A 17,508-nucleotide genomic window follows, 5' to 3' on the forward strand; every position below is an offset into this window, starting at 1 on the left:
GCTCGCCAGCCAGGTCAGTCCCCCTATCGGCCTGCCATTCACCTCCCGCAAAGGGAGGCCAAACTTCGGCTTAGGCCTGCTCCCCAGAGGCAGCAGGCCTAAGCTGTCAGTTGGACATCCCCCGAGGGCTTCTGGACTGCGAGAGGGCACAGGTTGGGCTGAAGGAAACCCCCAAGTGCACGATTTTCGTGCACCTGGCCTCTAGTATTCAAATAATAAAGAAGTAGGTGATTCAAATTCAGATAGAATACAAAAGAAAACAAAAAGGACATATTAGAATTGTAATGTGCCCAGAGAGCAAATGAAAAAGGAAGGAGTCTCCCTTCGAAAGGGACTATGCATCACATGCCAAACATATTTGTTTTACTAAACTCCTGATAAAACTGGACACACACAAATGAGAATAGGTTGCTCACAGTCATTCTTCAGTAATGCTGAAAGAAACCCTTCTATTACTGCCACAAAAAAGAAGAGATAATTCAGTCCATTCAAGAAGTAGTTGTTCCTTTCATTTCCTGACTGAGCCCTTTACCTAAACTTAGCTCCACCTTCCCAAATTCATTTTGTTTTAAATCTTCATTTCAACACACCAAATGAACAAATTTAATAAAGGAGAATAAATAGCAGAAATTACTTTAAGATTTTATGTCATAGTGTTGCCGAAACCGGTTTGGCTCAGTGGCTAGAGCGTCGGCCTGCGGACTGAAAGGTCCCAGGTTCGATTCCGGTCAAGGGCATGTACCTGGGTTTCGGGCACATCCCCAGTGGGGAGTGTGCAGGAGGCAGCTGATCGATGTTTCTCTCTCATCGATGTTTCTGACTCTCTATCTCTCTCCCTTCCTCTCTGTAAAAAATCAATAAAATATATTTTTAAAAAAAGATTTTATGTCATAGTGTTAATGTTCCAGATACCTAAAGTGTCTTGATTATTCTTTTATTATTTAACTAGAGGCCCAGCGCATGAAATCGTGCACGGGTAGGGTCCCTAGACCTGCCCTGCAATCAGGGCCATCTTCTGCCCACTTGCCAGTCCCCAGTCCCACCCCGCCGCCACCCGCTGGTTCGCCGTGGTTCCCCATTCGCCATGCTGCAATCGGAGCCTGTGGACGTGGGGGAGGGACCAAGCGGTTGGCCGTCTCAGTTCCGCCCGCTTGCCAGTCCCACGCCCCCACCACCCACCCCGGTTCCCAGTGGTTCCCTGTTCATCATACTGCGATCAGAGCCAACAGGCCGGGGGGCGAGGAGGGACCGAGAGGTGGTCAATGCACCTCATAGCGACTGGTCGAGCAGTCGTTCTGGTTGTTACGCTTATGGTCACTGGCCTTTTATTATATAGGATAGTTGTTATTAATGTTCATTTGGTAATATATGGTATACTAGAGGCCCGGTGCATGAAATTCATGCACGGGGCGGGGTCCCTCAGCCGGGCCTGCACCCTCTCCAATCTGGGACCCCTCGGAGGATGTCCGACTGCCGGTTTAGGCCCTGTAAGATCGGGCCTAAACCGGCAGTTGGACATCCCTCTCACAATCCAGGACCACTGGCTCCTAACCGCTCGCCTGCCTGCCTGATCACCCCTAACCCCCTAACTGTGCCGGTGTGATCGTCCCCTAACTGCCCTCCTGATGGCCTGGTCGCCCCCTAACTGCCCCCTGACAGCCTGATAGCCCCTGCCTTGGCCCCCGCCACTGTGGCTTTGTCCAGAAGGATGTCTGGAAGACATCCAGTCTAATTAGCATATTACCCTTTTATTAGTATAGATAATTTCTTACCAAAATGTCAACCTTATTTTGTTAACAAAAGCACTGTAGAAAAAATTTTAATTTATTCAATTCCAACAAGTAATCAATTTTAAACCAGAAAGAAATAAATGGAAACTATAACTACTTACAGCAGCCTTGTTCTGAGAAAGTGCATCCCACGATGTGGTTATATCTGCTGGGGAACATTGATATTTACTGAATCAAAAGCTCTGAAGTAGACCTTGGAATCTGCATTTTAATAAGCTCCAAAATACATTCAAAAGTTTGAAAACCACTTTATTAGGCAGAACTATTCTCCAACAAGTGCTGTACTATATTGAGCCAAAACATGGTTCTTCTCCCATCCAATAACGTTGAGCTTCCTAATACAGTATACAGTTGAGTTGTATTAGACACTGGTCCTATTAGTCCTTAGGACAGCTGGACTAACCCCCACCCACACTCCAATTTCACATCTCCAACAATTTACCCCAATGAGCTGAACAAATACAAAATTTTGCATTGTATGGTAAGTCACATTATGTATAAAGATTAGAAAACTACACCTAAAATCTTTCATATAACAGCCCTTCACATAGAATAAGGCCATATATTTCCCCTGAGTCATACTTCTCTAGCATATTTTCATTTCCTCCAAACGCTCCTTATGTGACATGATTTCCAGATCCCTCAGAAACCCAACAATCTTCATCCAGATATACTCCAGTTTGTCTATGTCCCTCAAAAAATATCACACTCTAAATTACGGTTATCCCCAAAAGCATCATTTTAAAGAGTTCAACGAGACTATTATTTTTGTTACCAGTGCACTATAGGTGTATATTAAGAGCTATGTCATACTACTTAAGTCAGAATTTCTAAGAAATTGTATAAAACTAGTTTTACATATACTGATTCTTTTTCAAAAAATATTTTTTTCCTTTACCATAGGATGCCTTAGAAGGTAAGTTACCTTGTATCTTTAAAACAAAATTAAAATTTTAAAATAGAAAACATTATTTTTTAAACTATATTAATCATATGTAAAAAATTTAATTATTTATCCCTTTTATAAATCAAAGCATGTGTATAATTTTCATTACTGATTAGTTCAGAATTTTATACATATGACCTAAACAAAGGATTAATAAATTCAGTTAAAAAAAAACCATACCTTGAACAGTATCCTTGCTTTGAGAGTTCCTTGGATTTGGTAAAGGCACCTCTTTTGATTTGCTGCTCCTCATCCTGCCAATTTACCTGCAATCATATCATCGGTATTCACTGAGTATCAATATAACAATGTTAGTAAAGAAAATGCCCTTACTTATCTTGTCTTTAATTAAAGTCAGGAAAGGATTTTGTCCTCTCTAAAAGTTATCTTTATACCCTCGTAAGAATTCCTGAAATTCTATCTAAATAGGTCTGTTCTTCATGAAAGAATACATATATATGTATATGTGTTTGTGTGTTTGTGTGTGTGTGTATGTGTGTGTGTATATATATATACATATAATGTATAAAAAATTTTTTAAAAGGTCACTGTGGAAAAAGCACAATGAAAAAAATCTCTTCATAGAAAGAAGTGAATCTAATATGTCAAAACTCTATCTTTAAAGTATAAACTTTAATTTGCAAAATGCCTTTTTTAACCACTTTAAAGTGTTCACCAAATCAAACAGATTTGGTTGAACATCGTCCCATGCACCAAGAGGTCACTGGTTCAATTTCTGGCATATGTGTGGGTTTCTAGCTTGATTCCCAGGAGGGGGTGTGCAGGAGGTAGCTGATCGATGTTTCTATCCCTCTCTCCCTCTCCATTCCTCTCCCTCTAAAAATAAAAACAAGCATATTTTTTAAAAAAAGAATTGAGAGGTAAACAATACTACCTTTAAAATATTTCTCTGTCCCGGCCTGTGTGGCTCAGTAATTGAGCATCAACCTATAAACCAAGAGGTCGTGGTTTGATTCCAGATCAGGGCACATGCCCAGGTGAGGGCTGGATCCCCAGTAGGGGGTGTGCAAGAGGCAGCTGATCGATGATTCTCTCTCATCATTGATGTCTCTATTTCTCTTCCTTCCTCTCTGAAATCAATAAAAATATATTAAAATATTTGTTTTGGCACATAAAATATGCCTCCATACAGCTGCTGAAAAATTTTTTATGATATTTCCGTAATTTCTCTCTCTCTCTCATCCCTTTACCTCTAATTCAGAGCATCGTCTTTAGCCTAAATTATGGTAAAAAGCTTCCCAAATTATTCTTCTCCTAATCTCTTCTTCATACGCAACCAAAGTTATCTTTCTAAAACAGAACCTAGCAAATCTGCTTTTATAACTCTTCAATGACTATCACCTATGGGACAAAATTCCAAGTTCTTAGCATGATGGAACTTGGAGGCCTTCACAACCTTAATTCACAATCTTAGGCCTTGCTATCTTCATTGTATACCAATTGTTCCTATCAAATCACTGTACCTAGAGAGCATTCTCTGAGCACTAAAAATTTGCACCAAAAATTTGCATTATCTCCATATCTTCTTTTTCTAAATTTTCTTCGGCAGTAATACCCTTCAAAGCCAAACTAATGTCATCTCCTATAAGCCTTTCCACGATTGTCCTTGAACAGAATTACTACTTCCCTGGTTTCCAATAGCACTCTGTGCACTTTTTATATCCTTTATCATTACACACACACACACACACACACATCATTCATTCATTCATTCATTCAATGAATATTAGCTGAACTTAACCTTCACAATCTAATGGAAGGGACACATAAACAAATACTTAATATACAGTGTGATGATTATATCATAAAGTTACAAATAGCATATATATATATCCATGTCCCCACAAGGCTGTCCTTAAGGACTCTATCTTCTGATTCATCTTCATATCAACAGAGACCCTCAATGAACAGATAAACAAATGACAATGTTAGAAGCTGTTAGGATCTCAATTTACACAGAAAAGAATAAAGAATCAAAGGCAGGGTCGGAGTGAAAGGATGAAATGGGAGGGGGTAAATCAATAAAAATGACCAAAAAAAAAAAAACATGACCAAAGAAACAGAAGAGGTGGTTAAAAAGCCAGGCTGGAAAATTACTCATAAAAAAGGAAGAGAACACAACATACACTACTAGGTTCATAAGGCAGGAAAACAAAAGAAATGGAAAACAGGGAAATGGAATTCATATACTAATTTGCAAGTAGCCTGTAAAAATTTATGGTAAAATTACAAGACACACACACACACACACACACACACACACAGTATAATTACTCTTAATGATAACAGAGAAAAGAAAAGGGCTACAGGTGGCCATATAATAAGCTAAATGGTTTGATGCTATGGAAACAATGGGAGTCATATGATAAGAAGCACATCATCGATATGAAATGAATCAGAAGACTGGAGCAAATGATAAAGCCCTTGCTCTGGCTATACCCAAGTAAAAACCTTATTGTGAGGCCAAAAAAAAAAACAGTGCAAGAACTATGTATAAACTGTATTGGAGGTTCATTTATTCACTCTCTGGACATGAACAAGGTAATGAGCAGTTAAACTGGAGCAATAAAACATTGCCATCTAGATTCATTGAACAGCACAAACTACTCAGAAAGGAAGAAGATATTTCTCCCAGCTACTCACCCAGAGCAAAAATGAACTACCAGCCCGGCCAGTGTGGCTCAAGGGTTGAGCGTCGACCTCTGAACCAAGAGTTCATCGGTTTGATTCCCAATCAGGGCACATGCCTGGGTTGCAGGCTCCATCCCCAGTAGGGGGCATACAGGAGGCAGCCAATCAATGATTCTCATCATTGATGTTTCTATCTCTCTCTCCCTCTCCCTTCCTCTCTGAAATAAATAAAAATATGTATTAAAAAAGTAGTTAACTACCAGACCCATGCCTTCAATCTCACACACAGAAAAAAAATCTTAGTGTTTCTTAGAGTGGAATGGTGTGGCCCCAGCTAAACAGATTCTTTGCAGGAATTACTAGAGAGATAATACTAACTACCAGGCTACAACTTGGCAAACACATCTACCTTGTTAAGAATTCTGTGTTGCCTAGCCAGTTTGGCTCAGTGGATAGAGAATCAGCTTGCGGACCGAAGGGCCCCAGGTTCGATTCCGGTCAAGGGCACATGCCTGGGTTGTAGGCTCGGTCCAATGTGCAGGAGGCAGCCAATCAATGATTCCCTCCCATCTTTGTGGTTTCTACCTCTCTCTTCCTCTCTGAAATCAATAGAAATATATTTAAAAAAAAAAAAAAGGAATCTGTGTCTATCCGGCCAGTGTGGCTCAGTGGTTGTGTGTAGACCTATGAACCAGGGGGTCACAGTTCGATTCCAGGTCAGGGCACTATGCCTGGGTTGTGGGCTCCATCCTCCATAGGAGCCATGCAGGAGGCAGGTAATAAATGATTCTCATCAATGATGCCTCATCTCTCTCTCCCTCTCCCTTCCTCACTGAAATCAATAAAAATACATAAAAAAAAAAAAAGAATTCTGTGTTTGTTAGCTATCAAGTTCCCAGATTCTGGAAGTATGGTGATGTTGCTGAGTGCCCATCCTCAACAGACCTAAATTCGGCCTGACCTATACTGAAACCCAGTAGCAAAGATTCAAGGTGCACACTATCCAATGGACAGTAAGCAGCCAGAATCCTAAAATGGAAATTGAAATAACTGAAATCAGAAATGTAGGCACACTGTCCTAGATCATATTTGATTAATTCAATCAGGAAAATTAATGTATTCCTTTTCCTAATACCCATACCATACCATTCCTTCTAAACTCCTATAGGTAAAAATGAACTGTAAGAATGAGGTGGGGCTCCTAACACTTTTCCCCCATCCTCTATTATCATCTCTGGCCTTTTACTCTCTAGTATAGTCTCACTTAAGAAAATTTGCTTAAAATTAAAGAAACATTTATATTCATTACCTAAAAAATAAATTTGGCATAGTCTCTTCAAACATCAGTAGTGTATTTTTCTTTTTCCCATTCACCTCTTATTTTCTTTTACAATTATTTTCCCTCTTAATTTTCTGTTTTCCATATTAATCTCTTATCTGATTTCCTCTCCTCCGTTTCTCACCTTTAATTACCCTATTTTTATATCTAATATTCATATCTATACTACGTTTATGATTCACTTTTCTAAATCTAAAAAAGGTATAATCTCTATAAATAAAACTACAATAAAATTTCTCTCAAAACTCAAAAAGACATTTACCACACACTGAATTAAATATTCAATATATACATACACACACACCTATAAAAATACATACATCTGAATATACATTTATTAATACATAGTATATAACACTTGGCTTATTTTTTTAATCTGGGTACATGTGAACTGGTATTAAGGTTAATGCTCAAAATATGTCTTTGATAAGGCAGTATATTGTCAAAATGCATCTTTAGTCATAAAGTCATCGTATCTGCTAATTGTTTAATATATGTCAAACAGGACCACAAAGAAAATATCCTTTGTATTTAAATATCTTTTAAATAACAATACTTTAAAATCATGCCCCTTCAATTCAAACTCTGTAGCTAGTTTTTAAACCTATGAAGAAAACTCTCTCCCAAATAACCCATATATGTATTCCCAATCATTCCCACTGCAAGTGAGCTTCAGAGCAGCTACACACTACCTTCCTCCAAGCAGCTGCAGAATTCTTACCTCCTAAGCCTTTCTCAAGCAGCTCAGAAAAATCACCTGGATAACATGTTAACAGTCGAGGCTCCACCCACAGTGATTCTGAACCAGTGAGTCTCACTCAGAAGAGGCAAAAAAAACAAACAAAAAACTGTATTTTTTAAATTTTATTATTTAAATATATTTTTTATTGATTTTAGGTCGGAAGGGAGAGGGAGAGATAGAAACATCAATGATGATAATCATTGATTGGCTGCCTCCTGCATGCCCCCTACTGGAGATTAAGCCCGCAACCCAAGCATGTGCCTCTGACCAGAATCCAACCTTGGACCCTTCCGTCCGCAGGCCAACGCTCTATCCACTTAGCCAAACCAGCTAGGGCAAAAAAAACCCTGTATTTTTTTAAAAATAATTCTTTATTGTTGAAAGTATCTTTTTCCCCCATTGAGTCCCTCCAGCCTGGGCCCGCCCCCCACCCCCTGCCCCAGGCCTTCAGCACCATATTATCTGTGTTGATGGTTATGCATATATGCATACAACGTCTTTGGTTGATTATCTCCCACCCTCCCTTGCCTTCCCTCTGAGATTCTCCACTCTGTTCCATGCTTCCATGTCTCTGGATCCACTCTGTTCATCAGTTTATTTTGTTACTTAGATTCCACGTATGAGTGAGATCATGCGATACTTGTCTTTCTCTGACTGACTTTAACTTCACTTAGCATGATATTTTCCAGGTCCCTCCATGCTGTCTCAAACGGTAAGAGATTCTTCTTTTTCATTGTTGCATAGTATTCCATGGTATAAATCAGTGGTTCTCAACCTTCTGGCCCTTTAAATACAGTTCCTCATGTTGTGACCCAACCATAAAATTATTTTCGTTGCTACTTCATAACTGTAATGTAGCTACTGTTATGAATCGTAATGTAAATATCTGATATGCAGGATGGCCTTAGGCAACCCCTGTGAAAGGGTCGTTCGACCGCCACAGGGGTCGCAACCCACAGGTTGAGAACCGCTGGTATAAATGTTCCACAGCTTTTTTATCCACTCATCTACTAATAAACCCTGTATTTTTAAAGGTCCACAAAGATCCCAAAATACAGAACTACAGCCCAAGAGATTATTTTCAATTCTACTTCTCACAGTCTGAAGCCTCCAAAAACACTGTTGATTCCATAAAGATTAGCATCAGTAGAGAGAACTAATCCTACTCCCCAATCACCTGAGAACAACTCTCTTCTGAAGCTCCAGAAACTTGACAGCAACAATCCCTTTAAACCAGAAGTCAAAATTACAGACCTCTAACATTATGAGGGGGCAGTTAATAATCATAGCTATCATTTTCTGTGTTCCTTCTCTGTGGGTCAAGCACTGTATAGTTTTCCATATATTTTTTCTAATCTCTATCACAACCCATGAGGCAACTATCCATATATCCATTTTACTGATGAAGAAACAGTATCAGACAGACCAAAGAACTAGTCTAAAGTCATTCAGCTAGTAAGTGACAGAACAGGAAATTAAATATCTCTCTCTCAAACCTCTGGAAGCCTCTAAGGGTCATTCACATAATGCTTCTCATAATATTTAAACTCAGCCACCATCGATAACACAACCCCCTATCCTCTCTTGTAATTTCATCATAAGGCACCCTGCTTTCCCACCTACATTCTATACTCTTTAGAACCTCTGTATCATTAACTTCAATGCACTTTTAACTTCTTTTAGAGAATGCTCACCTAACCAACATACCTCAATTGTTATCAAATCCACCCCAAAAGACAGGGCTTCCTAACATATGTCTTCAGATGAAGTATTTTATTTTCCCTTCCCTACTAAACAGAACAGGTGAGATGTTTTAGCAAACTCCTTGGTCCCCCATTACAGCATCAGACTGTATTCTTCTACACTCTTGAAAAATCTTTTCCTCAATCTGACCCATGCCACCCATTCATTTAACAAATATTTGCTGAGTGCCAAGTATGTAGTAGAATGAATAGTGCCTAGCAGTGAGAATATAGCTGTTAAAAGAACAAACATGGGCCCACACTCAAGCAGTCTAAAATCTTGCTTGGAAGGTGGATATTCAACAAATATTACGAACCAGAGGCCCAGTGCATGAATTTGTGCATGGGTGGGGTCCGGCCGGCCCACCCCCATCGGGGCCAATCAAGCTGGGCCAGCCGGAGGGAGGGGCTGCAGGCAGTTGGCGGGCCAGCCCCGCCCCCTGGTCAAACTCCCAGCTGAGGAGACAATTTGCATATTAGCCCATTATATAGGACTAGAGACTCGGTGCATAAAATTCGTGCACTGGGGGAGGGGAGGGTCCCTCAGCCCGGCCTGCCCCCTCTCACAGTCCGGGAGCCCCACGATGGATCGCCCTGCAGAGGGAGGCCCCAGCCACCCACCACAGCCCACTGGTTGGTGGCCTGGGCCTCCCTCTTTGGGCAATCGTGGAGCCGCCCAATTGATTGCTCCGCTGGCCGGTGGCCTGGGCCTCCCTCTGCAGGGTGATCATGGGGCAATGGCCAGGCCTCTGACCAATGGCATCACACCCGCCTTGGCTGGCCTGGTGCCAGTGGGTGTCATAGTATGGTAGTCCGGACGGTCGTCCTGCTGTTTGGTCGTTCTGCTGTTCGGCCGTTTGGTCGATTTGCATATTATGCTTTTATTATTATAGATGGGATGAAAATAATTAGAAAAAAATGCAAGTGCTATACAAACATAGCCAGAAGGAACTCATCTAATCTGTGTTGTAGAGAGAAAAACTCATTTAATCTAAGACATAAAGGATAAATAAAAAATTTAGCCCAGCTGGTGTGGCTCAGTGGCTGAGCATTGACCTATGAACCAGGAGGTAACTGTTCAATTCCTGGTCAGGGCACATTCCCAGGTTGCAGACTTGATCCCCAGTAGGGGCATGAAGGAGGCAGCCAATCAATGATTCTCTCTCATCATTGATGTTTCTATCTCTCTATCTCCCTCTAAAATCAATAAAAATATATGTTAAAAAATTTAACTAAGTGTAGGCAAGGAAGAGCTTTCCAGGCAATAGAAAGGATATCTGGAACAGCTCTGAGACAAATAAGACATGACATAGTTTAAGCCCCAGGTGGTAGAGAGGGAAAATGGTGAGAGAAAGCTGGAGAAGGAAGGAAACAAGATCATGCAGAGTCTCTGACATGATTGCATTTGTGTATTTAAAGAATCAAGTGTTGGCCATTCCTCTCTTAAGCACTTACCATAGTTTTCAGAAACCAATAACACAGAATTTATATCACTCTTTGCACTTTGTCTCTTACTATACTAAAAGCTTCTTAAATTTCAGAAAACTGAAAAATATTATTTTATTACCCATTTAAGTGACTCAAACGTCTTGTTCTACTGTCCGTTTTACAGTGAGTTTAACTGGCATCTGGTAGAGAAACAAGTTGTTTCATGTAAAAGTTGAAGCATAAATGAACAATAGTGTTTTGTTCAGATTAAAGTCAAATATCATGAGGATTAAAAAAGAAACTATATTTGACATGATTCTATTTGCATCATGTAAAATATAAATGGAAGTGCAAAATAATAATCAACTTCCCAAGTTAGCTAAGGATGACTCTAACTTGCCAACAGAAAATAGAAACACAATTTCACTAAAGCAATAATAAATGATATAGAGAACATGGTTAAAATGATATAAAGTAGAAGGCTCTATAAATCAAGTAAGGATGCAACTTTAAAACACTATTTGACTGCTTATAGCAATCTAAAGCCAACAAAGAGTACACACTTCAAGTACCATCAAAATATTCACCTCATAAGTATAAAGGTTCACAGAAACTAATAGCCAATAAATTTAAAAGAATTTTACTGTCCCTCTTAGCATGCAGGCTGAGAGTTCATAAATAGGGAGAATGGGAAAAGAACAGAAAAAGTAACTTTTAGAGGCAAGGAGCCATAAGAATACTTCTTCTGTTTCAAGATCTCCCCACCTCCACATTCTCTCAAGAAACGAGGCATTTTATTGTTCTCTCGTGTATCTCTCTGTCTTCTCCCCTCTCCAAGATTCCTCCTATCAGCATTTATACTTAAATCAAGTCTTCTTACTTAAAACAAACAAAAAAAGTCCCTCAACCCAGCACCCTACACTACTACTGCTCTTTTTCCTTCAAATATCTCAAAAAAGACTATATATTCAGTCTCCATTTAAAATACTTTTCAATCACTTTTCAAGCAATTCCAATGTGGTTGCCACAGCACCTCTCACTAAAATCACCAAAAACCTCTTCATCTCTAAATCTAATGGACATTTTCAAATAAAAAGTCCCAATCTGCCTGACATCTTGGCAGCATTCATCACAGCTGACCACTCTCTTGAATCACTCTTCTCTTTGCTTCTATACACTACACTGGGATTTCCCACCTCCAGTTCTCTTTCTCATTCTCCTTTGCTAGTTAGTCCTTCTCCTTTAAATCTTAAAGTTCAAAGGAGTTTGACTTTTGGGTCTTATCTAACACTATACTCTCTCTCTTGGTGACCTTATCCATGCCAATGACTGCCTCTTACAGTGAGTCAAAAGAGTTCTAGAGGTTCCAAGCTTTCTAAGTTCACAGAACTCTAGTGTCTCAGTAATCTTTTCATGGTGCCCCTAAGCCCAAAAAATACCTAACAATTCTATTTATTAACTAAGTCCTCACAACTTAGTATTTATGTCAGAATAACTTTGAAAAATACATATAAACTGAAATACTTTATTTTTTTACTAATAACAATTACTTATTAATGCAATATGTGCATCTAATAGACATTACAGATTCTCAAACCTTGAAATCACTTTGGACACCACCACTTTCATTTAGTTTCACAATGATTTTTGCACAGTACTTGCTTTTTATCAGAGCAATCCCCCAAAACCTAGCACAATCTCATGAGTATTACCTTAAACCAAACGTTTGAGCAGTGTCCCACAGCTGCCAAATATTACTGTGCTTTCCTCAAAACTTTAAAAATGCCCCAGTGCCCATGTGAGTTCACTATGGTGCTCCAAGGTAACTTGGGGCACAGTATGGGAATCTTGGGTTTAAAAATTACTGATCTAGCCTACATGGTTACTTTGTAAATTCATAAATGAGGTTTACCTCACAAAGCTAATAGAAAAATAAATATATTAGGGGTTTTCATAGATTAATTTTAGCCTTCCAGCAACAAAAGTTTAGAAACAATCTAATCATGTGATATTCTGCTAATGAAATCTGTAGATCTCTGGAAAACAACTATATTCAAAAATACATTTACATGACTGAATAATAAAAAAAAATTATTCTTCAATACTTTCTTTTTTAAAAAAAAGGTTTCAATAATTATAAAAGTGGGGCCCTGACCAGGTAGCTCAGTTGGTTAGAGTGTCGTCTCAATACACCAATATTGTAGGTTCGATTCCCATCAAGGTACATACAAGAATCAACCAATGAATGCATAGGGACATACAGTGCCCTAGCTGGTTTGGTTCAGTGGAGAGAGCATCAGCCTCGGGACTAAAGGGTCATGGGTTCGATTCTGATCAAGGGCACATGCCTGGGTTTTGGGCTTAATCCCCAGTAGGAGGTGTGCAGGAGGCAGCCGATCAATGATTCTCTCATCATTGATGTTTCTCTCTCTCCCTCTCCCTTCTTCTCTGAAATCAATAAAAATATATATTTTTAAAAAGTGTCTAAAGTATAAGAAAGTCATCCATTCTTCAGAGATAACAAAGCTAATAGCTTAATGTCTATCCTCACAGACCCTTTCTTATGTACATACTAGAGGCCCAATGCAGGAAATTCATGCAAGGGACTCGGCCCTTGCAGCACCGACCAAGGCAGGTTGTTCTGCTGTTCCGTCTAATTAGCATATTAGCTCTTTATTACTAGTATATAGGACAAGTAAAAAAAAAATCAAACTACATTTCTTTGTCTATGTGTGTGTGTGTTTTCACAAAATTGAATCATATTCCACAGTGTAGTGCAACTTAATTTTTCCCCTCAATATTATATAATGAACATTCTTCCATGTCAGTATGTAATAGTAAATGCAAACACTTATGTGGCAATTACTATGCTTACTTAGGGTTTAAATATTAACTTATTTAATTCTCAAAACAGACCTGCAGGAGAGAACTATAATTATATCCCCTTTATAGATGATGTTAAGTAACTTGCTAATGGTCACTGCTAATAAATGATGCAGTTAGGATTTGAACCCAGAAAGTCTGCTACATGGTCCCTATGCTCCAGGATACATTCAGCTGTTCCTCAGGAGTAAATATAACTATCCCTTAAACTGTTAACAAGTGCACAGTACCTCACATCATAAATAAACTATAATATTAACTAACCCCCTACCAAAGGACATTTAGGACACTTTCTTTTTTTCTTTTTTTTTTGGGGGGGGGGCACTTTCTTATTATTTGTAAATATTAATGACGTTTATTTGTAATAATGCTAAAATGAAAATCCTTATAGATTTGCTCTTGTGCTCTTGTATTAAAATTTCTGTAAGATAAACTCCTAAAAATGAAATGACTTTTGCCCTAGCCAGTCTGTCTCAGTGATTAGAGCGGCAAACCTCAGAATAGAGTGTCTCAGGTTCAATTCCAGTCAAGGGCACATACCTTAGTTGCAAGCTCCATGCAAACCCCTGGTTGGGGCACATGTGGGAGGCAACCAATCAATGTGTCTCTCTCACATTGATGTTTTTCTCTCTGTCTCTCCCCTTTCCTTCCACTCCCTCTAAAAAAACAAAACAAACAAACAAATGGAAAAGATTCCTCTGGTGAAAATTAACAAAACAAACAAACAAAAAAGTGCACTTTTAATTATAATTTTAATAGGTAATACCAAATGTCCTTCCAAAACATTGTCCCAGTTGTACCAGTTTATAGTCCCAATGCAGAGGGTTGAGATTCATATTTTAAGTTAGCAAGTACTTTTGATTCCTAAAATGAGAGACCTGTTTTGAGTTTTTAACACTGATGTAGGATTACCTGGTTGTTCATAATTATCCTCTCATTTGATAATTATCTAACACATTGAACAAATGTAGTTTACTATGTACAAGGGAATTGGACTAGCTGGACTTTAAGATTTAAAACTCCCAATGCTGTAATTAAGAAGTGACTTAAAGTCATTATAAACCTATAATTACAGTACTAGTGTAACAGGTAGGGTCTTAAAGCATCTATATTCTTTAAGTTACATTAACTATTGCCAGAACAGCTAAATCATTAAAATGGTCAATAAAGTTTTCAGGACCCACCTGTGGCTTATTCTTGGTGTCTTTTTAATCCCAGGCTGTTATTCCCCTTCTACCTAGCAAACTTGTATATGCCTCTGGAGTATATTCCTAGGAACTGAGGTGTGCTTAGGAACCATGAACTAATGTGGTTTTGGTTTTTGGCTTTTAAATATTATGTCAAGACCATTCTTTAGTCAATTTATTCAACCAATATTTACTATTTTACTATGTGCTTGGCCCTAGCCAAGTAAAATAAATAATCATTTGATTATTCAATTTTTTTTTTGGGGGGGGGGTATTATTTGCAACACTAGAAATTGATATGGGGTAAAAAGTCAAAAGGTAATTCTTTTGGGAGTGCCCTTTAGTTCCTAGATAGGATGCTGCCCCAATTCGTGAATTGCTTAGTAATGCCATTTAGATCTTTAAAAGAAAAGAATTATTTCACAACTTGCCCCACACTGCAAAAATAGCCATCACAGGCATAGATGGCCAGTTAACTTTTTAAATCATCAGTTGTCTCTACAACAAAATCAAGATGTTACTAGTTTTCAGTTAAGCTACTGACCATGTTGCTTCAATATTTATTTTACTAAACCAAGAATATAAATGATTTGAAGTACCAAAGATGATTGAACTATGAGTATCCAAACAAAATGAGAGACAACAAATTAACTACAATTTCTTTTAGGAACATTGTTTAAGCAAAAAGTACATATAGAAGTAAAGCAATACATTATCAGAATTCATGACTTGTTAACAATTAACAAAATGCTATAAAAATATTAATGTTCTTAAAGAATTGACAATCATCAGCATAAGGAGCGAGTGGCATGCCAAAAGGAAAATACATATTTTTAGATTTAAAAAAACCAAATGCCAAAAATGTCTATATTAATATTCAATTAAAATAAAACTAATTCTAGAATGTTAGACTTACTGTGATCATTTCTCAACATGTGCAAGTATTGAATCATTATATTGTATACCTGAATTATGTTATATGTCAGTCATACCGCAATAAGAAATAATGTAAAAATAAAACTAATTCTAGATCATCTGCAGAAATAAGAGCAGCATTCGAATAAATAAATGAATCTCATTGTGTGTCAATTTCCACAACTGCAAAATAAGGATGATATTTACTAAACCTACTTCACAAAATTGCTATGAAAACTAAATAAAATAATGACACCAAAAAATGATGTCAGTTATTTTAGAGCAACTTCTGTTTTCTGTTCCCACTATAACTTAAAGCAATTTAGTAAATAATAAAATTGGCTAGAAAGGGACTTCATCTCCTTTCTTCTGTCCATGATATGGCAGATGTGTTTAAAATGGGCAAAAAACTGGCAATCAGCCCTAGACGGTTTTGTCAGTGAATAGAGTGTCCACCTGCGGACTGAAGGGTCCCAGGTTCCATTCCGGTCAAGAGCACATGCCCAGGTTGTGATTCTCATCATTGATGTTTCTATCTCTCTCTCTCCTCTCCCTACCTCTCTGAAATCAATAAAAATATGTATTTTTTAAGAAACAGGCAATCAGAAGCATTAGAAAAAATTCCAAAACTTCCTACTTCATAAATTGATTACCCCACAGGTTGTTCAAGTATTAATGCTCTTACATAACACTACACACCAACATAACTTAGAGAATCAGAGAAATTTTTTCACATGTGTACAAAATTGTTTACATATAATATATAACTCACTTATTATTAAAAAGCCCTGCTACTAATTATGAAAAGATAAGATACACATGTATTTACCCACACATACAATGTATTCTAGCCCGATGTTTATTTTCTGATTAAAGTATCTTAAATTCGGTGCAATGAGGGTTGGATGGCTGACTTATTCTATTACACTGGTGTGTCAACTTCGCACACCCCAACAACTACACGCCCGCCCATGAAGTTGTCTGAGGCAACTTCTCCCACAGGTCCAACGACCAATCCTCCAAAGTCACAATCTCATGTTAGTAGTGGCACACTGCCTGAGTTAAAAACAAAATTCTAAACCAAGACACTGTCCAAGTGGAGAGCAGCTCTCAGTATTTTATCGTTGCCCCTACAAACCTTTTTTTCGGTTTGTTGCCAGATCTAAGACAGCCTTTCCTTGAAAACCCTTAACAACCCAGGGCAGGAGGAGGCAGTTAACATGGCAACATACTCATTAACGACTTTTCCACATGCACAACGAGGATCACCATCAAAACAAACCAATCTGGCGAAGTGCGTGGATACTGACCACCACCATTCCTGGCCACCTGCTTCCTCCTGTCGAAGGACTGGCCACCACACTGAAGCCACCTGAAAATCTACCCCGATGGGCACCTTCCTATCCGAAGACTAAAAACCTCGTCAAATTCCAACCCGCATTCGTAACATTCGCAAAAATGTTATTTAGCATATACTGGGCTACATTTAAAAGGGGGGGGGACCTAGGAAATGGCAACTTTCAAAGCGTAAACCTTTTTTGAAAAATGTCATTAGCTAATAAATCAGAAGATGACATGAAGCAGCTGCTGGACTGGAGCAGGGATCAAAGTTTCCCCTGGACTGGGGACGGTCTATCCCCACCAGAAAGGAACAGAAACTAGTCATCCTTGCCACGGGACCCAGTTCCCCGGAATTCCCTCAAATATGCCCGGTCTGCGGACGCAGAAGAGACACTTGGGGGACCGAAGGTGAGAGGGATCGCACACCTTGGGCAGCAGAGGGGAGGGGCGGCAGCGGAGGAAAGCCAGCCCGTCTCCCGCAGGCACCGCTGGGACCCGAGACCCAGGTCCCATCCAGGTCGGCAGAGCCTCAGGACCCAGGGA

General features: G+C 38.9%; 1 protein-coding gene and 1 long non-coding RNA gene across 8 annotated transcripts in view; one reads left to right on the plus strand and one right to left on the minus strand.

Annotated features, from left to right (window-relative positions):
* CEP350 (centrosomal protein 350kDa) overlaps positions 1-14,082 on the minus strand; it is a 115,661-nt gene extending 101,579 nt beyond the window's left edge. Inside the window, exons 1-3 of one of the 7 annotated variants that reach the window (XM_014528343.1) lie at positions 14,063-14,082; positions 2,917-3,002; positions 1,892-1,938 (exon numbers count right to left, since the gene is read on the minus strand). In XM_014528343.1, the coding sequence (XP_014383829.1) occupies positions 1,892-1,938; positions 2,917-2,989 (120 nt within the window). In that variant the 5' untranslated portion in view covers positions 2,990-3,002; positions 14,063-14,082. Of the gene's footprint in view, positions 1-1,891; positions 1,939-2,916; positions 3,003-3,631; positions 3,658-5,400; positions 5,484-5,797; positions 5,823-14,062 lie in introns of those variants that run through there. The other 6 variants (XM_014528342.1, XM_014528345.1, XM_005880235.2 and 3 more) reach the window with 6 other exon arrangements.
* Positions 14,083-16,166: 2,084 nt separating this feature from the next.
* The window catches only part of LOC106723709, a 2,767-nt gene continuing 1,425 nt past the window's right edge, over positions 16,167-17,508 (plus strand). Inside the window, exon 1 of the long non-coding RNA XR_001359421.1 lies at positions 16,167-17,373. This is a non-coding gene — a long non-coding RNA (uncharacterized LOC106723709). The remainder of the gene's footprint in view (positions 17,374-17,508) is intronic.

This window comes from Myotis brandtii, unplaced genomic scaffold (assembly GCF_000412655.1).
Source record: "Myotis brandtii unplaced genomic scaffold, ASM41265v1 scaffold630, whole genome shotgun sequence".
NCBI classification, from domain to species: domain Eukaryota; kingdom Metazoa; phylum Chordata; class Mammalia; order Chiroptera; family Vespertilionidae; genus Myotis; species Myotis brandtii.